Source organism: Marmota flaviventris, chromosome 2, assembly GCF_047511675.1.
Source record: "Marmota flaviventris isolate mMarFla1 chromosome 2, mMarFla1.hap1, whole genome shotgun sequence".
In the NCBI taxonomy this organism is placed as follows: Eukaryota; Metazoa; Chordata; class Mammalia; order Rodentia; family Sciuridae; genus Marmota; species Marmota flaviventris.
The window spans coordinates 97609064-97631717 of NC_092499.1; the positions used below are offsets into that span (position 1 = coordinate 97609064).

General features: G+C 37.9%; 1 protein-coding gene across 1 annotated transcript in view; it reads right to left on the minus strand.

Annotated features, from left to right (window-relative positions):
• Atp8b4 (ATPase phospholipid transporting 8B4 (putative)) overlaps window positions 1-22654 on the minus strand; it is a 238584-nt gene that overhangs the window by 49848 nt on the left and 166082 nt on the right. The window contains exons 16-19 of the mRNA XM_027926068.2: window positions 13410-13598; window positions 5103-5218; window positions 1966-2130; window positions 863-974 (exon numbers count right to left, since the gene is read on the minus strand). Coding sequence (XP_027781869.2) covers window positions 863-974; window positions 1966-2130; window positions 5103-5218; window positions 13410-13598 — 582 coding nt within the window. The remainder of the gene's footprint in view (window positions 1-862; window positions 975-1965; window positions 2131-5102; window positions 5219-13409; window positions 13599-22654) is intronic.

A 22654-nucleotide genomic window follows, 5' to 3' on the forward strand; every position in this document is an offset into this window, starting at 1 on the left:
ATACACCAGAGGGCTTGACTCTGTACTATGTATTCCTTGCAATCAACAATTTGGATAAAAAATATGGAGAATTGATTCACCACATCTATAAATTCCCCAGTGCTATAAAAATAACCTAACCAGTATATAGAATCTTTAAATACATGTGTGCCAGTTAACTGAATACTTTCAGATTACTGATGGCCAAGCATAAGGTCATTTTAAAATATTACTGTTAGCAAAAGATCCAAACTGTATTGACCCTTTTTCTTTCTTAGGAAAGCAATATTCTGAACATAATAACCTAGCATTTTGTCATTCCTAAAAGTGAGTTGATACTCACTGTGCCATTGCACGGGCAGCCCTGGAATTCAACAGGTTGCACTGGTATAGCTGTAGTGTTTGTTAAAAGGCTAAAATATCTCCATAAACAGTTGATAAACAGCTGTTCACCTGTGCTTCCCCAAAGCCTGCCACCACTCTGTTTCCATAAGATCCCCTGAGCCTCCCTACCATGAAAAAACTCCAAAGTCCTGCTGCAGTACTAGGCCAATATCTGTCCCACCTGGGACACCACTCATAAGAATCAGTTGTTAAAAATTTTTAGTACTATTGTTTCCTATAGGTATAAGAGGCAATTGGTGTGAAACTCTACTGACCCCATGATATACTATGAAAGATATTGCGTTAGTTTTGTTGTTGTTGTTGTTGTTTTAAAATAGTAATTCTTGAAATATATTAGCTCTCTTTTTTGTATTTCAACTTTTTCCTATGTGGAGGACTGGCCAAATATCTAATAATTAAGGATTCTGCTTAACTAAAAATTTATCATAGAATTTAATACCCCCTTTCCAAACATCATCATCATCCACTTTCAAATTACCTTGTTTGTCTCCTGTGAGAACCCAGATCTTAATATTGGCCAGTGATAAACTTGTAACAGTTTCAATAACACCTTCTTGTAATTTATCTTCTATAGCAGTAGCACCTAATAGCTTCAGTGAAGGATAGAGAATAATTTAGGTTAATACAATAACCATAACATCTATGGCCTTCCAACACAGTGTATGAAGGACAAGGAACATGAGTTGAAGACAGAAATTATGATATATTGATGTCATAATATCAGTATCAATATATCTATATCCACATTGCAGATGCAGATGCAGAAGTGGATTGGGAAGGACCCCAATAAGAAGTTCCCAAATCAAGCCAACTTAATGGCAGAGATCCCAGGAGTTAATGTTCATATGAGGGGGCTGAAATGCTCAGATAACATGTTGGTGTGCAATATGAAGCCATTTGGGCCTCTAATGACTTCTTTCTCTAGATGACTCCCCACTTTCACTAATGGAGAAGTCCAAAGTAAAGTCCTCACCTCATAGTCAAGAAACTGACCAGAAAAAAGAGAGTCATTCTCCCACATTAACAAACCACAGATGCCATAATAAAAAGTGAAATTTCCTGTGCAATTTCCATTCAAAGATGCACAGGACATGCTCCCTAGCACTCACAATTGACCATGCTACTTGACCACTGGGCCTCAGGAAAGAGTGGTTTCTAGAATATACCATACTCTGAATAGCACAGGTATCATCAGAAACTCCTGAGCCTATAACAGTTTAGAGCCATAGTCTCACTTAATAGCAAGTTTCTCTTCTTAAAGTGGATCACAAAGCAGGGAGAGAGGGCAAGAAATAACATCAAGGACACATGAGAGGTTGACAAATAATAGGGAGTGTATTATCTTCCACTCTTGGGGAACTTCCAGTTATATAAGCTACTGCTAAGAGAAATAAATCTTTAGGCTCACTAGGGCCATACATGGCAAACTCAAAGCCAACATATAAAGCAGAAGTCAGTGTTTGAAAGAATAACATCTGCTGTGTGCAAGATAGTTTAGCCAATGGCTAATTCCTATGGTAGATCTCCAAACACATGCTATCCTTTCTGTAAACACAAACCCTCGGGCTTCTAAACTTGTACCATCAAATCACTTTCAATTTCTTCATACAGCCCAGATATCCGTTCGTCCCTCTTATCCATAGCAGCATTTGCATCTTCAAGCATCTTATGCCACTCTTGAAAGTACTTGTCATCCAGCTCTCTGTAAGCGATGGCCAAGGTTCGAAGGCCTTCCCCTGCAAACTCCTGCCAGAGGAGACAGACGTAGGAACAGTAGAAAACAATAAGCATGCCAATCACAACAGCCACAATAATGGTTAGGAAGTTTTATACTCCAATTCATTTTGTCCCAAGAGCACTACTTGGCCATTCTAACTCTAACTTTTTACCCACTCAGAAATGAGAGATAATGTTTATATTGTGTATTTTATTTCTATGAAGTTAAAACCTTCAGGGGAGCCATGCTTTCCCGTAAAGACAGATGAAACGCCCGGTGAAGTGTTCTAGTTGAGAGGTGATCAATGATGCCTATGACTTGAGACATTCATTTGGAGCAACATATATTGGTTTGCAGCCTTTCCTTGCCTGAAGGAAGTATTGCTGGCCATGAGAGAGACCAAGACTGTTTCAAGGCCCTTGGCTTCCAGTGAAGAGAAAGCACAGCCCTCAAATCAAAGGCAGGAGGTTCTTTAGAAGAAATGCATCAGGACACCTCACCAAAGTCTCAACTGCTTCCCTTAGTAATATATCTATGCTTAAAATTAATTGAGTCCCACTTTTGCATGTGTTTGAAAATTCTCATAATGAAAAGCTAAAAGTAAATAATAAATGAATAAATAGATTTCAGATATTCTGGTAAAAAAAAAAGCTTAAACATATTACTTCAAGTTGTAATAATAACCTTTAGAGGGAAAGAAAGGAAAGAGAAAGGAAAAAATGATAATACAACTGCTTCTGGGGCATAGGATTAAAAATGGGGGTGGACTTTTCATTCTAGGCCCTTCTCTGAAATTTTCTAATTTTTGCTATATTAAAATTTCATGGTAATAATAACAAAAGTTTGAAATTTTAAAGACACCATCAGGTTAGTTTGAAAATTATTTTTAATAAACTATGTTCAATGGAGTTAGTACTTAATAATTAATCAAATTGATTGGGAAGCCATACTTTTCCTATAACATCTCAATAAATTGAATCTCAGATAATACCTCTGGTACTTTATCCTTCCAATAGAAGGGGAAAATAGGAGACTGTTAGTTATTAAGTGTCTCAAACAGCCACAATAGCTAGAAACACTATTGGGGAAATGCTAAAAACCTCCCACTTCGCCTCTGCCTCCAATGGACATTTTATGGGCCTCTACATTGCAAGCCAAGCATCTTTACAGCCATTTCTGCTCCTTTGGGCATTGCCACAGAGCATGTCTTCTCTATTGTGTTTTGGCCTGTAGTACAGATAGAGGTTTATGATCAGGCACAAGTTAAATCATGACACACCCTATTAAGGTAAATAGAAAGTACATACTGTGCCAATGTGATTTAGCCCAGAGAAACCATGAGAAAAATTATCCAAATTCATCACATAGCACTTGGGACATTGCAATCACATTTTACAAGCCCTGCCATCCAAGACCACCACTGGGTCTCCTTCTGATCTGAAAATCTAGTTACTGCCTTATAACGATCTTTTGTCTTCTTAATTCGCACAAACACTTCTTTGCCTTTAACTTGCAACCCCACTGGGCATTACCAGTGCCTTACTCTATGTTCAGTACAACAGTGAATCAATCCTAAGATGGCATTACAAAAGAGACAGATGATTTAAGTTATTTAATTAGTGCATGAAACACAAGTTTAATCCTAAATGAGCATTTGAACAAGGTCTTTTCCGATCCTTAAACAATTCAAAATCAATAATTAAATACAAATTTAAAACCTCAGAATATAGAAGGCAGAATGAATAAAGTGAATGAAGCAAAGAGCAAGTCAAATTGATCTTGCCTAATTTTTTTTCAATTTTGCATACGAATGTTAAAAAAACAAATTAGGCTTCCTATACTTCAGTGTGAAAGGAGAACATATGAAAATCCAGGGCCTTGGTATCTTGAGTAATGGCAAAAATCAGATAGCTATGATTCCAATGTTGTTTTCCTGAAAAAAACAATAATAATAACTTTAAAAGACCATGCCAGCCTTCTGGAAGAGATTAAAAGAAAATCAAGAATGCTCTATTGGAAAGACAAAAACAATAGTTGTGTTTGTACCCAATATTACTAAACCATCATTTTTTTGAACTTCAAGTCAGGCAGGGTTTTTATATTTTATTTGTTTGTTTTTTTAAAGATTCAAGGAATGTTTATATTAAATATAGGGACAAAGAACATGAAATTTCAATAATTTTTTAAAGGGAAAAAATGAGAGTTTTGACCACTTTCCCTCATTAAAGTTCACATGGAGTTAAATAGAACCTCAAACAAATATTAAAGAGACACTCTGATCTCAGGTGTAAACCACATAATGTTCATATTAATTCATAGGCCATTACTCCTTCAGGAGGAAAGAGAGAGGGGGTAGGGGGGAAGGGAGAGGAAAGCATGTGTGCAAAGGTCATCTCTGCTCCCCTTAGAAAACTTCTGGAAATAAGTTATGCAATTATGCTGGTCTAGACATTCTGAGTTCAGTGTCCTATAGAACACAAGGGACTCATCATATTTATACCTTTATTTAACTTTCAGCAGAAAATTGGTTCCTGGGGCTATTTTTTCCTCACCATCTGAACAGAACCCTGAACTAGAGATTCCATTGGTACAGACACAGCAGAACTCAAGGAAAAGCAACTTTTCAGTTCCAGAACTAGTGCAGTCTCCAGAGCAGGAAGCACAACACTGCAGCAGTTAAAGCAGCTTCCCTAGGTGGTCCTGAAGCACCCCTGAGCCTCACCCTGGAGGGAGACCAGGTGCCCACACTGTGTGGCCCCTTCTCTGCTGCGGTGTCAATCCACCTGCAGTGAAGCTGACCAGACTCCCAGCAGGGCAGGGAGCGGGTCCATGTGCCAGTTTCCAGACATTCGCTGGCACAGTTTCCTGTGCAACTGCTCTCCAGATGCTTTCTATTTCAGAAGTCAGATCGTTTAGCTGATATTTTTTAAACAAAACCTAACCATAGGAGATGGAGATGGCAAAGGGACCGTTGTGCTAACGTTAATGGGCAGTCACTTACACTGAGATGGTCTGACGTCAAAGACAGAAGGCCCTCATTGGAAGGATGAAGTTTTTCGAAGAGAATAGTATCCGCTCCCTTGGAATAAAGCTTTATCTGTCCCGCTGGGTTTCGAACTGAAAAGAAAAACAGTTTGGAAAAACAGATTATAATCAACGAAATCTGTCAAAACTAGACTGTCGTAGGGTTCCAGCTGGGCAGTTTGGAAATGGGCATAATGTTGTAGCCAGTAGTAAAACATTCAGTGCCTTCAGTGAGAAAGTCACTACCTAAGTCACTTGGCTTTATCCTGTTTTATTAACTTAGAAACATTCCTTCAACTGTAATCCTTTGATTTCCCAGATTCAGAAACAAGTGTTTTTATTCTGATGCAGAGGACTTTTTAAATTTTCCTTGCCTACTGTTACTAAAGGGTGGAAACATTTAAATTAAGTCTTCGTATTGAGCAGAATTGAGAGCTTTGTTTGAAAGCTCCTGGTGTGAAATTCAAGACCTAGTGTTCCAATCAGCATTATTATTATGCCAAATCGTCTCCATATGGAATTCTAGCCATCAAGACATCATTTATGCATTAGTTCTTGGCCCTCACTGACTTAATTCCTTACCCCCTTTGCTCCCTAGAAGAGCCCATTCGTTCTTGGGGGTTCATTCTTGGGTCAATCATGGCTGCAAGCATACCTCACAAAAGGCTTTTTTTAAAAAAATAAAATTTCTCTCCTCTTCCCATTGGAATTCTGTAATTCATAGGGCTGTGGTTTTGACCTCCCCGAGTTGGTATGATAGCCTTTACCGGGCTCCTTACATCTTCAATTCCACCTCTGTATTTTGTCAGACAAATGTTTCTTTCAAACCACAGAACATTTGCCCCAAGTTTGTAGGCCTGGTTTCACAGCTTGACACAGAGTAGGCACTTAATAATTATTTACTGAATGAGTAAATGAATGAGTGTCATGATCATGTATTTCTTCCCAGGAATTGCCTACAGTTTAAGACAAACACCTGGGTCCCAAATGCATGGTCGGATCACTCTGACCTTCACAGTCTTCCTCATTTGAATCAAAGATCATTGTAGATGTCCCACTTAATTCTACCTTTTCTCTAAAACTAGAATGCCTCAAAACGGATAAATATAAATATCTATTACTGTTAATGTAATTTGGATACAAAATTTAGAGTTTTATTCAAAAGAATTTCACTACCAAAGTACAATAAACTACTTTCCCCTCTAACTTTTAACTCTTTATTCAACACTTAATCTAGTCTAGTTTCCTCCTGGCTTAAACAGATCTAATGCACCCTGAAAACTTAGTAGTGGATCTTGTCTAAGTCTTGTCTTTTGTCCTAAGACCCTTGGTCAGCTTTCTTAGTTGCCTCAACTCATGCAGTTTTTCTTGTATTCAGCTCTGATTACCTACTGTTATGGTTTGGATCTGGAATGTTCCTCAAAGACTCATATTCTGAAGGTTTGGTCTCCAATGTAGCAATGTTCAGAGGTGGAGCTTCTGGGAAGTGATTGGCTAATGAGGTCTCTGACCTCACCTGTGGATTAATCCATTGATAACTAAATGGAAGGCAGTAGAAACTGCAGGCTGTGGGGCCTGGTTGCAGAAACTTGGTCACTAGGGGCATACCCTGGAAGGGTCTTTAATGCCCTCCCAATTGCTTCCCAGCTGCCATGCCACGAGTTGAACAGCTCTGCTCTGCCACACCCTTCCACCAGTTGTTCTGCCACTCCTCAGGCCCAAAGCAATGGAGCTAGCCTAACATGGACTGAGTCAAAATAAAGCCCTCCTCCTTTGTTTATGTTGGGTATTTCAGTCATAGCAATGAAAAGCTGACTAATATACCTACACTGGGAGAAAAGACAGAAAATGTATATGCAGCATATCTAATTGCTCAACTGAGAATATAACTGCATTCTAGGAAGAACTTTCTCTACTTTTCTTCTACAATAATCCAATTTTATAATTTCCCCCACATTTACTCCCTTGCATCATCGGAGACATATATATAGAAGCAAAGTATGTATATCTTTCATTTGCTATTATTATTTCTTGATGATTACTTTTTATAGTCCAGCCTAGGACATCAATTCTCAATTTTTTTTAATCTCAATTTTACACACTTAATACTTACTGAAGACTCCAAATGTTAATAGTCTTATAACACTAATTCTAATATCACTATAGCAATAATTAATAGTAATAATAAAACTAATATGTACTAACATAACTTTCTATGACTGTATTTTTTTAAAAACCCCCAAAAAGAGGTTGGAGAGTGGCACTGTTATACATAATTCAGATCCCTTTAATGTCAGGCTTAATAACAGACAATTGGATTCTCCTATCTGCTTAGGCATGTATTCTGTTGTGATATCATATATCATGGCTACTATGAACTCTACAGTATACTCATGAGAAAAAGAATGAAAAAGGCAAATAATGTGTTTATATAATGAAAATACTTTTGGCCTTGTGCATCCATTGAAAAAAAATCAAAAATTTCCCTAAGGTTCCCCTAAACATTGAGAACAACTACTTTAGTGTAATCACAAACTGATTGTAATTTGTGAAAGTCCCTTACCACCTCCTTACCTCAGTTTCTACATGTAAAAAGGAGATATTTAAACACTATAATTTCAAGGGTCCTTTCCATCTGTACAATTTTCTGATTCAATATTTTCTATACATTTTACCTTTTCTTTTGGGGGGTGGGGGGTACCAGGCATTGAACTCAGGGACATTCAACCACTGAGTCACATCCCCAGTCATATTTTTTTGTATTTTATTTAGAGACAGGGTCTCACTAAGTTGCTTAGTGCCTCGCTTTTGCTGAGGCTGGCTTTGAACTCGAGATTATCCTGCCTCAGCCTCCTAAGTCGCTGGGATTACAGGTGTGCACCACAGTGTCTGTTAATCCAGCATCCACCCTTTAAATTTGAGTTTGTATAAATCCAGTTTCATGAAATCCTGTTTAAGTTTACTAACTAAACATTTCTTTTGGAGCTCAGCAAGTTTTCAACCTCTTTTTATCCTAGACTACTGGTCATTTCTGTTGAAACTCAATAAAATCTTCGTCATTTCAGAAGTTAGCTTTTCAAAACAAATTAAAAAGAACATAATAATTTTAAAAGGACAAAATAACATATGGCCAGAGCCTGGACAAAGGTCACAGTTTTTAAGTTATAAATCTTCTATTGCTTGCCCTTTAAATAATCGACAGATCTCTATTCATCAGAGATTTACAGAGTATATTTCTCCTCCCATTCTTTATACTCTTTCTGTGCAATTAACTTCATATCTGTGGTTCCAGTTTCCATCTATAGACTGACTGTTCTCAGACAGATATCTTCTACCCAAAACCACATTCGGCACTTTCTTCAACTACCAACTGAACTTCTCTTGGATGTGTCCAAACACATCAAACTCAAACTGGACAGACTTACTTTCCACCAATAATTTACTGTCTTTCTTATATCTGTAGCCTCAGTAATCAATTTCACTATCCATTTGTCTTCTAAACTAGAAATATGGACATCATTACTCATAGCTCCTCCCCACCCCTGCCACCAGTTAATCCCACTAGAGCCATGAATTTCTCTCTGCCATCTTCACTCTTGCCTGGATTTTCACATTAACTGAACTGATTTTACTCATTTCATTCTGGCTTCCTTCCAAACTCTTTTGTATGTTCCAGCCAGCATCATCTTGACACTGATACTTAGAATCTTTCAATATCTCTCATCTGTCCTAGGTCAAATTCAGACTCCTTAACATGGCCTATGAAAAGTTCATGAAAATCCACCCTTTTCCCATCTGTGTCCTACTCTGCTTCATCATACTCCCCTGAATGTAGCCAAATAGAGCATGCTTCAGGTTTTCACATTCTCCCTTAGAACACAGTAGGTACTTAATAAATATTTGCTTAATTAAGATGAATTATACTTGGGCAAAATTCATTGAAAGTAGTAGTTATATCTTTTTGACATAAAGGAAAGAGAAAAATAAAATATGACTTCCAGATTGATGTAACAGTAGTACCGGAAAGGGAGATGAATAATTCTACCCAGAGAAATGCCTGTCGTGCGTGCGGCACCCTGGTTTGTACTGTTTGATCATCTGTATAAAGTGAAGTTGAGTAACCTTTGTCTAAAGATCTTGTAAGGTTTTTTCAAGGAGCCAAAGGTTGCTTTAATGATTATCTGCCAGTTATCTCTATTAAATATCTTTGAATTTTATCTCTATATTTTTATTTACCAAACTAGTACAATGGGTGCTTCCAAAATGATATAATGAGATTTATATGTTTAGTAATATAATACATTTTTTGCCCTCTAACAAAATTCTACAGAAATCAGAATCATTTAAATCAGGGTTCTTACCCCAGAATGGAAGACTTGGTGGTATTAAAACTATATATAGATGATTTGATGAGTGATAAGGGAAAAAAATGAAGGCAGAGCATTATGAGAAGATGAAAACGGAACGAGAAGGAGGAGGAGGAGGAGGAGGAGGAGGAGGGGAAGGAGAAGGAGGAGGAGAAGGAGAGGGAGGAGGAGAAGGAGGAGAGGGAGGGGGAGAAGGAGAAAGAGGAGGAAAAGGAGGAGGGGGGAGAAGGAGAAGGAGAAGGAGGAGGAGAAGGAGAGGGAGGAGGAGAAAGAGGAGGAAAAGGAGGAGGGGGGAGGAAGAGAAGGAGGAGGAGGAGGGGGAGGAGGAGGAGAGGAAGCAGAAACAGCAGCAGCAGCAAATGTCTGGGTCTTCAGGACAGTGTTGTCACCACAAACTATGCCATATGACAATCATGAGACTAGGACTGTTTCTTGCCTAGTTATCAAATGGAGACTTTTCTACCCTAGTGGAGTCCCTTTCAAATTCCTCCTGATTAAAAACCAAACAGAACCAAAGTAAAGCCTGCAAGCCTCCATATCCTCTGCGGTGGAGCATTACCTTGCTTCATATGGAATCCATTAAGGCAGACATCTGATGTTTGTGGTTAGGCTGTGATTTCTCCACAGCCTGTAATGGTGACCAAGGCTGAGGAAAAGCCAAAAGTGTCCTTGTGTAGCAATCTTAGGTTTTTGTCAACACCCTCAGAGCAAAGAGAAATCAGATCTGGGCCAAATCAGCATCAGTAATACCTCCCCTGAGATTGTAAATAGCAGGTAGCCTGCTGACACCAAAATTAAGCCAACACCTAGAGACTTAAAGCAGCATGTGTGTTCTTTGGCAGACAATGGCGGCCTATATACAGCCTGTCGTCAAAAAAAGCAGAAATAAATATCCTCATATAGCATTTGGTTTTTACTTACTGAGAGCAATCTCTCAGGGCTAGTTTCCATTAAAAACCCCGAACCCTGACATTATATATATATATACACATTTTCCACATTAGAGATTGCCTTTAAACACTGATGAAGATATTCATGAGTTACAAAGTGTTCGGTTGAATTTTACTTAACAAGAATTTATAAAAAAATCTTAACTGAGTGCCAAGCTGTGTGCTTGGCCCTGAGAAGTGTAAGAAGACTAAGGCACAGCACCTGCCCTCAGGTTGCACACAAGGTACTGATTGGGGTAATAATGAGTGTCTTGGGACCTGTGTCACAGTAGTGTTATGAACAAAACACTTTGGACATCACCAGAGGATGGAGTTATTTGGAGACTAGGAAAAGAGAAAATAGGTAATATTTGAATTGAATATTTTAACCAGATGAAAGGAATTTTCAATAAGTAAAAGTAGGGGAAAAGACTTCTAGACAGAGTGAATGGCATAGCAAAGGCTATAAAACTATAAAAGCATCCCAGAAATAGTGCGGTCTAGTGAGGCTGGAACTCAAAGTTTGGAAAGTAGAAGAAAAGTAGGTGATGTCCAGTTGCAAATAATGTTGTGTGCAACACTAAGGACTTCATGCTTCACATTCTGGGAAAGCATCAATGCTTCTTTAAGTAGGTGGTAGCAAAATCAGGACTATGTTTTAGAAAGAGTACCCTGATGTCAGCACACAGGATTATTTTAAAGGGAACATTTTAAAGATATTGCAATAATATAACCAAGTAGGGACAAGACCCTTAAGTACTAAGAATTAAGAGAAAAAATGACTTTTACAATAAAAAGTAGTTTATGAGGCTATTTTTTGTAACATTACTCTGATGCCTTTGTGGAAGAAAGATTTAGAAACAGGTTGACAACAAGATTCTAGAGATGTGCTGAAGTGAGAGAATAGGTGAAAAGAAAACAGTTTAAAGAAATGTCTTAAACATCCAGGAAAAACAATGACTATCATCTGAGGATACATTAGTCTAGCCAAGTGGTCCTCAAACTGTGGTCCCCTGCCCAGTAGCACAAATATCACCAGGAAACATGTTAGAAATGCACATTTGAACCAACTGAATCAGAACCCAGAATCTGGAGCCCAGAACCTGTGTTTTGACGAACCCTTCTGGTGATTCTGATGGGAGCTAATGTTTGAGAACCATTATTCTAGGGGGCACAAAGAATATGAAGGTGTCAAAAACAAGTTACCTACAATAGGTTAAGAGGCCAGACTTTAAAGACGACAAACCCAGGTTCAAATATTTTCTGTGTATCTGACTAGCTAAATGGCAAGTTGTGTGACAATCTTGGGTAAGCTACTTAAAATTTCCTGCATCCTAAATGAGGGCAATACATTGTTGCAATTCAATAAAATAATTCATTATAAAGTGTTCAGTTCACTGGCAGGTTTTTAGTAAAAGGTAACTATTAATTTTAATTCAAACTATAGGAAGGATAATAGTCATGAGACAGTTTAATATTTGACATAAAATTTTATATAACTATAATGCAATCCATTGATAGCATCCAGGAGATGACTGAAAATGTGTGTTTGGACCTCAGAGGGAGGATGAAGCTGAAGAAGTATATAAGCAGGTCACAGAATTCAACCAACAGCCACTACCACGTGAGTGGTCAAGATTGTTCTGAAGAACACAGGAAGTAAGAGAAAAGGATGCCAGCACTAAAAAAAATGGGATGAAAGAGAGCAGTCAGCAAAGGAATTTGAGAAAGAAAATGCTGTACTAGAGGAGAACCTAGAGCCAGAGAGGTCACAAAGTCCAAAAGAAGGAGTATCAAGAGAAGATCAGATTGGGGTATAGCTCAGTGGTAAAAAAGCACTTGCCTAGCAAGCATGGGCCCTGGGTTTATCCCCAGTACTGCAAAAAAATAAAGGAAAAAAAGAGAAGAACAGTACTATAAAAGATTATCAGGTTTATAAGTTTTATATATATACATATATATATATGTGTGTGTGTGTGTGTGTGTGTGTGTATGTGTGTGTGTGTGTGTGTGTAGTTTTGAAAGGTCATGGAAATATCTGAAAAGATATTCCTTTTTGTTCAGAGGAAACAGAAGTCTAACCCTACTGGGCAAACTGACCTTGAGAAATTCACCTGTGACAGAGAGTAGAAGAATGGGCTGGTGGATTCAGTGCACATCACAACATGAAGAATATTTTTAAGGAAACAGGATGATGGTAGAGTTGTAGGATGAAAGAAGGAGCCAGTGGTGGAGAAATCAAAGGCACAAGCAAGAAGGGAACAATCAGGGATAGCAAACGGCACCAGGTAGAACCTTCAGTTTGAAAAGGAAAAAGAGCAATTGTTCTCTAGTCAAGAAAGAGAATCAATAAAGATCTCTCAGAGATGAAGTGGGTATGGGAAAAACAGTACATTGATAGAGTATATCTTTGAGGGCATCAAGAGAGCACTGGGGATTAGCACTGAGTTAGGAAAGCATGGATTTGTTGTGGTGCTGAATAGTGTTAGGTGATCATCTCCAACAATGGGTTGAACAGAGAGAATGTGAATACTGTTGAGGAGGAGCTATTGCTAGCACATGCCAAGCAATTCAGAAACTCATCCTGAACTAGTACTATGAAGGATAAGATGAATGGACTCTGCAGTCATACTGTCTGGGTGTAAACTCTCAGTCTGACTCTTTAGGCAAGTTATTCTACTTCTCTATGTCTATCTGTAAAACAGGCATTACAATTATAGTACCTACCTTTTATTATGATTATTGTGACAATTTAATCAGTTAATTCAGGTAGAGTAGTTAGAACAATTCTGGGCACACAGTAAACACTTACTAAATGATAAACATTAGGCATGTATTACTACAGTTTTGAGGCTCAGTTGAAGATCACAGGAGTTCATTCACAAAAATAACTCTCAGCATATAGCCAAGAGTGAAGTAATTTTTGAAAAGCATCAATATAACCATAGTACTATCAAAAGATCAAAAATAATCTGGTACCAACCATACCTATGACAGACATTCTTTTTCTGATATTGTTGAAATCCAAAAAAGCAAGCAATTGATAAGTGACTAGTGTTCCCAATTCTTCTATTGTTATTGTCTCTGGGGTCCGAGATTTAAAAATGAACCCAAAATTTCTAGCAGCAGTTACTAGAGCCCCTTCATCCGGTGATTGCACTTGGTAAATCAGCTGTCCTAAAAGGGAAAGAAACAAATGTGTCAATACTGAGAATAATTTCTAACAATCATAGAATTCCAATGCCAATCCCAACTCATTCTTCAATGACCAACTCAAGTGTCAGCTCTAAAAATCTTTCCTACACTTAGATCCTCCTAATTCCCCACCAGCTGAACCAGGTGTCTATCCTCTGGGTTAGCACAAAGCTCCACGCATAGCACCATTCAGCCTTTGTCATCTTGTAGCAAAATATCCATTGGCATTTGCTCTCCACATTCTATAAGTTTCTTACATCAGAGACCACCCTTTTGTGTTTTAGTGACTACAAATGAACCTGAAATATTTTAACATATATTAACTCACATAATCCTCAGGGCAAGTCTTTGAGGTAAAGATTAGTTAAATTATTATTTCCATCTTATGCCTGTGGGATCTAGAGCTAAAAGAGATTATATGATTTTTGGCAAGATCACACAGCAGAAAAGAAAGGGAGCAGATATTCTGAATTTCACTTCAGGTAGCCACTAATGACCCTTTTATGAGATTGAATACAAAACAATCCACTGAAATGTCAGGAATCAAACCAGCTTCTTAATACTTGTTACTTGATATTGTGTGTATAGGAGGAGGGGTAAGAGAGGAGAGGAAAGAAAAAAAATGAAATAATAAATAAAGTTAAACTATTCTTTTAAATTTATATATAAAAATCATATCATGGTTATAAAAATGAATTAGAAAAAGCAGGTAGAGCTAGATTTATGTATGCCAATTTATAGTGATGTTCAAGATAAATTGTTAAGAAAGCAAGTTGATATTAATGTATGTACTCTGGTTCCTTTTTGTTTAAAAAAATCCCTACTCATCAGCACATATTCTTAATATATGTGCATGAACCATTACAAAAAATGAAATTATATATACCAAATGTTATCACTAGTTACCTCTGAAGGGATGTGATAGAGGAGTTTAGGAAAGATGATTAGGTTTGCCTTTGTAAACCTTTGATTTGTATTGTTTTACTTGATACAGTAGTCATGAATAAACATTTGAAATTCAAAAAAAGGAAAAGACTTAAAGCAATTACTATTCTACTTATGAACTGATATAACTTCCACTCCTGGCAACATGGTGAATGGGAAGCCAGGACCAACCAATTTTTCTGCAAACAACTCTAAAACAATTTTGATATTTTTTAATATATCCATTAACTGGAAAGCAAGAATTGTTCAGGTCAGAGATTGAGAAAACTAAAACAGATGGGATTTCTTAAAAAAGAATTACTATAGCCAGCTTTTGCTTTGAGGGCACTTTCCAAATCAGGAAAACTAAAATTTTTCTTTTTCTTTTTTTGTACTCAGGATTGAACCCATAGCCTTATGCATGCTAGGCAATCACTCTGATACTAAGCTATATCCCCAGTCCTTTTGAAATTTTATTTTGACACGGCATCTTGCTAAATTGAACAACTTGGCCTTAAATTTGCAGTCTTCCTGCTTTAGCCTCCCAAGTAGCTAGGATTATAGGCATTCACTTCCACACAGTCTCCTTGACCCAGGAGAATTTGATCATTGATTTTAAGTTTCTCAAGTGTTGGATTAGAAAAGGTATAGCTAGGGCCTACCCAAGGTAAGAAGTCATCTTGTAAAACTGAGTCCTCCAAAGACTACTCTCTCAATATAGGGGTGAATTAGAAATTTGTGTCCCTTTGAAGAAGAGGTACTGTGGTGAGCCGTTCCTATAGACCGTGGCCGCCATTAGAAGATGGCGCCGGCTTCCACTGTGGCCTGTGATAAACAACTCCTTTTATGGAGAGTTGGCACGTAATCCCTTACCACCCTATGAGAAAGATCCACGTGGCATCTTGGGATTGGTACTCGGGAGGCTTTATTAGGCTGTGCTTGGGCGCTCGGCGGGGGGTCACTAGAAGATGATACTTGAATCAAGGCCTGAATAAACTGCTGAGAGAAGAATCCTGTGTCGTGTTTTCCTTGCCGGCGAGGGGTCGCGACAATTGGTGGCCCGGACGGGGAATTATATTCCTCGAACCCAGGATCCAGAACTTTCAGCAGTCAGGGTGGTGCACCGGTAAGTTCCCAGGTAAAGTGGGAATCCGCAAGCAAATAGCGGGGCGCTCTCTCTGTAAATAGAGAGAGAGCGGGAAAAAGGGACGCTCCCCTGTAAAAGGAAGAGGGCGGGGATTTTTGTACTTTCACTTTCTTTATAGCTCTAAAAACATTATGGGCGCTACTTTTTCAAGCCCAATTTTGTTGGCCCTAGATGGGTTGCTACGTTCAAAAGGACTTAAGGTAAAGCAGAGTACTTTGCAAATGTTTTTGAGAGAAGCTGATATAGCGGCTCCTTGGTTTGCCTTTTCAGGGAGTCTCACGATTCCTAGCTGGGACAAATTAGGGAAAGATCTAGATTTCGCTCGTGAGCAAGGCACCTTAGAGGGTGGTGTTATACCACTTTGGAAGTTAGTTAGAGGATGTATAGTAGATAGTAAATGCCAAGAAGCTGTGAGTGAGAGTCAAGCTGTTCTTGAACAACTACATGAGGAAAAATCTGAAGGATCACATAGTGAAGTGGCAGAGAGTATTAAGAGTAAGAGTAGTGAGAAGGCAAAAGAGCCTGAAAATAAAAATAGGAGAAGGCTCTATCCAGATTTGACAGAATTCAAAACACCTGAGAACACAAGCGGCTCAGAGTGTTCTGAGGACCTTGATATATTGTTACAACAACTACGTAAGATAAAAATGAAAAAGAAGAAAAAGGAGACACAAGGCGCGCATGCCTACTGTAAGAAGGGGGAGGGATCTAATATTGGTCAACAGAATTCTGAGGAGGAGGAGGTTGAAAATTTAGAAGAAGATATGGTGCCTGTTGCCCCACCCCCGTATGTGGGGGGGAGCCAAGGTTCCGGGAGATCTTTTCATGCGCAAGTTTGGAGGACAGTTAATACAGATATGGTACTTGCATACCCTGTATTTCAGGACAATAACAGGGGAAGATATCATGAGCCTTTAGACTTTAAGATAATTAAAACCTTGGCAGAATCTGTCCGCACTTATGGCATGGATGCCGCTTTCACCCTTACTCAGGTGGAGGGACTTACTAGATTTTGCATGACTCCTTCAGATTGGGCTAGTCTAGTCCGTGCTTGTGTTTCCCCAGGGAAGTACTTGGATTGGAGAGCATTTATGCTAGAGGGTGCAGTAGAGCAAGCTGCCCAAAATCATGCAGCGGGACGCCCTGCCTGGGATAAGGATATGCTTTTGGGGCAAGGCAGGTTTGCTAATCAACAAACAGGATACCCCCCCAACATTCAGGCCTTGCCAAGATCATTCTTGGGAGAAACATCAGGTCGCTAAAGGTTTCTCCCTTTCCCCCTCTCTTAAAAGATATTTGTATAATTCTTCCAGCAATGCTTCCTCTGTAGGAACAGGTTGGTCTTGGTTTCAATGGTTGATTTCCAATGAAAAGGGGGCCACAGCTGATATTTCCGCTTTGGCTCAATTACGAGGAGTCCAAAGTTGGCTGTTTAATGTTTCTGGTAGTACCCAAGACTCGGAGCGAGGTAGGAGGCTTAAAATTTTTGCAAATAATTCACAATTATCTAATGCTACATTACCCTCCGCAGCAGTCTGTCTCCAATCTCCGTTCCTGTTTCTTTTGGCTAATGATACATCATAGGGGATGCTTAATTGTTCTAATGTTACTTGCTACTTGTCTGAGTGTTGGAATGGCTCCTGGACTACGGCAGTGGTTATGAAAATTCCAACCTTTGTCCCGATCCCAGTTACTGCAGATCCAGAATCCTTTCCTATTGTTGAATTGATTAGAGCCCGTAGAGATTTTGGAATAACGGCAGCTATAGTGACAGCTGTGGCGGTATCTGCTGCTGCAGCAGTTACAGCTGGAGTAGCCATGGCCAGCCAAGTACAAACTGCTGCCACTATTAATCAGGTTATTCAACAAACATCCACCATACTTGAATCTCAAAGTAGAATTAATCAACACATTTTATCTGGGATTCTGGCTGCTAATCAAAGGATAGATCTGCTTCAAGCTCAAGTTGAGGAATTGTCTGTTCTAGTACATTTGGGTTGTATTGATCAACGTGCACATTTATGTATAACCTCTGTCAGATTTAATGATTCCAGAAATGCCTCCCGCATCATCGGGGAATATCTATCCGGAACCTGGTCCATGGAAGCAAAAAACTTGATCCAGTCTCAACTGACGCAGATTGCTGTTTTGAATAGTACCCGTGTCGAACCAGTGACTTTGGGTCAATTCACCAGTTGGCTGTCCTCTGCCTTTTCCTTTTTTAAGGAATGGGTGGGAGTGGGCATTTTTGGGGCAATGTGTTGCTTCGGTGTTGTACTTTGTTTGTGGCTTCTCTGTCGCCTTAAAGCTCGCCATGCGCAAGAGAAAGCTATGATTGTACAGGCTCTTGCGGCCTTGGAGAATGGCATTTCTCCACAAATCTGGCTTGCACATCTTAAACAGTGATTTCTGGGCATGGCCATTGCACCCCAAGTTAGTTTCACATTGCACTGGGATTGGCATGTCCTCTTCTTTATGCTCTCCCGGTACTGAATAGCCCTTGCACTCTGCAGGTCTTGTTACCATTGCACGCAGATGGGTTTCAGGACTGGTCTTTCTTCTCGGCTACAGACTCTTTACCTTCCTCTGGGGCTTAGGGATTGTGTTGCCAACTTAAATTTTGTCATTATTACCAGGCTACCTGTATTATCCTACTTCTCACCGTCGTCACGATGCAGGATGCGAGGCAAGGCACTGCACTTGAGTGATCCCTCAACGGACCTCAAGGAAAGCATGTCCTATTGCATGCGGGTTTGACGTCCACACCCCGCCCTACGAAAAAAGGCGTCGGCTGATATGGGACCAGGTCTAAGGAAGGGCCCTCCTTAGGACTGAACCATACATTGCAGCCACTTCTGCACAGTGGGATAGGACCTCTACTTTCGCCTGCATTGTTTTATAAAACAGAAGGGGGAACTGTGGTGAGCCGTTCCTATAGACCGTGGCCGCCATTAGAAGATGGCGCCGGCTTCCACTGTGGCCTGTGATAAACAACTCCTTTTATGGAGAGTTGGCACGTAATCCCTTACCACCCTATGAGAAAGATCCACGTGGCAGCTTGGGATTGGTACTCGGGAGGCTTTATTAGGCTGTGCTTGGGTGCTCGGCGGGGGGTCACTAGAAGATGATACTTGAATCAAGGCCTGAATAAACTGCTGAGAGAAGAATCCTGTGTCGTGTTTTCCTTGCCGGCGAGGGGTCGCGACAAGGTACAATGAAAATTGCCTATCTAAAACCCCAATTATAAAGAGAAGGGAAAAACTCTGAAAATTTATTATCAAAGACCAACTCCTATATATATTTTCCTCCTGAATTCACAAATTCCAGGTGGCCTAAAAACAAAATCAAGTTGAAAAATTAGTTTGAGATGTTCCCTCATTAAAACATTGATTAAAGTGGACTAGGACTGTAGCTCAGTGGCAGAGTGCTTGCCTAGCATGTGTGAGGCACTGGGTTCCATCCTTAGCACATATAAAAAATAAACAAAGGAAAAAAGGCCTGTTGTCCATCTACAAATACAAAAAAAAAATTTTAAAAAGAACATTGATTAAAGCAAATTTAAATCCTTCTTAGAAGAACAAATTGGACCCAAGGAATTTCTACAAATAAAGTTCTAAGAAAAAAAAATGTCAGCTCACAGTAAAAAGTATTAAAATGTCTATAAGTGAGACACAAGAGAACCATCAGACAAGAGAGAATAAGATCTGCAAAAGCTTAGATATTGGGATGATCTGAAATAGCACATGCAATATATTTTATATACTTCAAGGTATAAAATTAAAGCATGCGATTAAGCAGATTTGGGAAAAAAAAACTTGTAGAAAGAATTTTTGGACTAGGGAAAAACAGATAAAATTCTAGAATATATTACAGACAGACAAAGATATGGTAAATAAGAGAATAGTTAAAAATCATAGAGGATAGCATGAAAATATTTAACACTGAAGACCCAACATGACAAAGAAATTGACCAGAAACAATATTTGAAGAAATACATGGATGAGAACACTGCAGAGGTGATGAAAGAACATTCTACAGATTCAAGAATCTCATTGAATCCCAAGTGACGTAATTTTTTTAAAAAATATCATAGCTATAAAAGTAAACTTTAAGTCAATAGATGAGACATAGTATAATCATTGAAGAACATAGAAACTAACAAATATATAATATGAATCAAACACTATAAAAACAGCAAAAATAACATTTGTGGGTTTGAAAAAATTAAAATACATGACAAGGACATATAACAAGTATATTATATAAGTCAGGACAGGTTTGAAGAGTATTAAAAGATACTTGTCTTGTTCAAAAGAAGGCTTAAGCTTTTATAAGTTAATTATGCTATAATTTCTAGGATAACCACTAAAAGAATACAAATTAGGGTATATTATTTCCAAAAAGAAGAGAATAAGAGACAACATGTGAGGCAAATATAAAATATAAAAGAGATGGTAGAAAGAAATCTAAATATGTAAACAATTGCCTATTCAATACTTAAAAGTTAAATATATCAACAATAAATGAAGGCAAATGGATTAAATATTCCATTTATCCTTTGGGTAAAAAGATAGACATTAAAGGGTGGTAAAGCTAAACAATACAAATATTAACAAAGGGAAAACACCTATAACTATATTAATATCAGATAAAATAAACTTTCAGACCAAAAGTATTATTAGAGGATCAGTATATATTGATAAAGATTTTAATTTAATGACTATATGACTACTTATATAAACTTAAAACATAAACATTGGTAAAACTGCAAATGTAAATATAAAAATGCCCAATGATAATTGATGATTTTAACATCTTGTCATTACTTGAGAACTCAAGTAGTTAAAATTATCCAGAGAGAACTAGACTGAATAATACTATTAACAAACATTATCTATTGGATAGATTTAGAACCTAGTACCCAATTACTATAGAAAACACATTCATTTCAAGCACACATTAAGCATTTATATAAATGAAACAAATGCTAGGCCATAGATAGAGTAAACCTCAACAAATTTTAAAGGATTAAAACAGTGAGGCAGTAAGAAAAAAATTAATTTTAAAAACTTCTTTTATTATCATCCACTAGAAAATAAGAAAATATCCTTGGACTTTTCATTTTTCTACTTTGGAAATTTTATCCTGGTAAAGAAACTGAGAACAGCAACTTCTCCAAATAACTTCCTCATGAAACAAATATCACATACTCAAAAGCAATACTCTCAACCATAAATTATATAATCATATAATTTTAAGTGTGTTAGATTTGGGTTCTGTTCTTTTTCATAACTAACATTTATACAGAAAAGTCTATGTTTTTCAATGTACTTTAACATATGTGGATTTATTTTAATTTTAAGCTACATATCCTATAAATAAAACTTTAAAGGAAAGCAAGTACAATTTTTCCTTACTCAGTAACTCATCCTTCACTTACAATTTGATATCTCAAAGCAAGAAATAGAAACAGTTGAAATGATATGTATATCTAACTCTCCTCACTTCAATAATCCTTTTAAATGACAGAAGGGCTATTAACCTATATCACTAGAATGGTTAACATTTTTAAAAATGATAATATTAAGGGTTGGTTAACATGTGGAGATACAGCAACTCTCCTACACTGATGAGAAAACAATGTAAAATTCTTCAATCATTTTTATAAAACAGTTGGAAGTTTTTAAGGCTAAACATATATCTATACTATGACCTGGCAATTTCCATTTCTAAATACTTACCCCTCCCCCACACAATTAAAACAAATGTTTTTAAAGACATAAAAATGTGTGTGTGGTAGCTTTACTCACAAAAGCCCAAGGTTGGAACCAACTCAAATATGCTTCAACAGAGAACTGGAAAAAATTATAGTATATTCATTCAATAGAATATTACTCAGCTATAAAAAATAAACTATTAACCAATATAACAACACAGATGAATGACAAGAACAGTACACTGTGTAAAAGAAGCCAGACACAAAAGAATGCACACTGTATGTTTCTATTTGTATGAAGTATAAAAATAGGCAAAATTCATCTTTAATGATAGAAGCCAGGGCAGTGGTTGATTGGGCAGGAGTTGTGGGCACTGAATGGAAAAGGACATGAAGAGTTACTCTGGAGTAATGGAAGAATTTTATATCTTCACAGGAATGGTGGTTATAAGAGCCTGTGTAATTGTCCAATTTCATCAAACTATACATTCATTATCTGTACACTTTATTACATTTAATTATGTCATAATTTGAAAAAATTAAATGATACTAAAAAATGAATATTCTCAGTAAACTGCAAATTTGAGAAAATTCTGGAAAATAAAACGTAGATTTGATCAACAAAGGGAAAACAGAGAGAAAAGCAGCTCAAAACATTTGCAAAAGAAAATGAACACAGAGGTTAAAACAATCCCCATAGATTCTCCAAACTCAGCCAACAAATGAGAAGAACAGAAGTAGTCAAGAGGACATCATTAGTAAAATTTATTAAAAAATTACATTTAGCACTCGGGGACCATTTGGGTTCCCCCTTCCAGCTTACTCTGAATAACAGGCTGGAACAATATTTGTCCCAGGATAAAAACCTTGAAAATGTTTCTTCTAAACTAAGTATATAATTTCTTCTAAACTAAGTATATAATTCACCTCAAGAAGTCTCCAAGATTTGAATCCTGGGACTGGAATCCAAAACTGAGCAGAACCTAAGGCAACTTCAGAGTTCCATAAGGATAAGAGAAAGAAAAGAAGGGAAGGAATTCATCAACAGATTTACATACAACGTTGTCTCAAATATGGGTTCTGACAGACTGCTAAGTACCCTATCTGGAAAGCAAGATAGTATCCCCCGGGGGATGTCAGGAATCCCAGGAGGGAGAAACCTCACATCCAGGAGACAAACTACAAGGTACTGTTTCTCCTGTACAGTCTCAGGAAACAGCTGCTACATGACAACCTACATTCACCAAACAA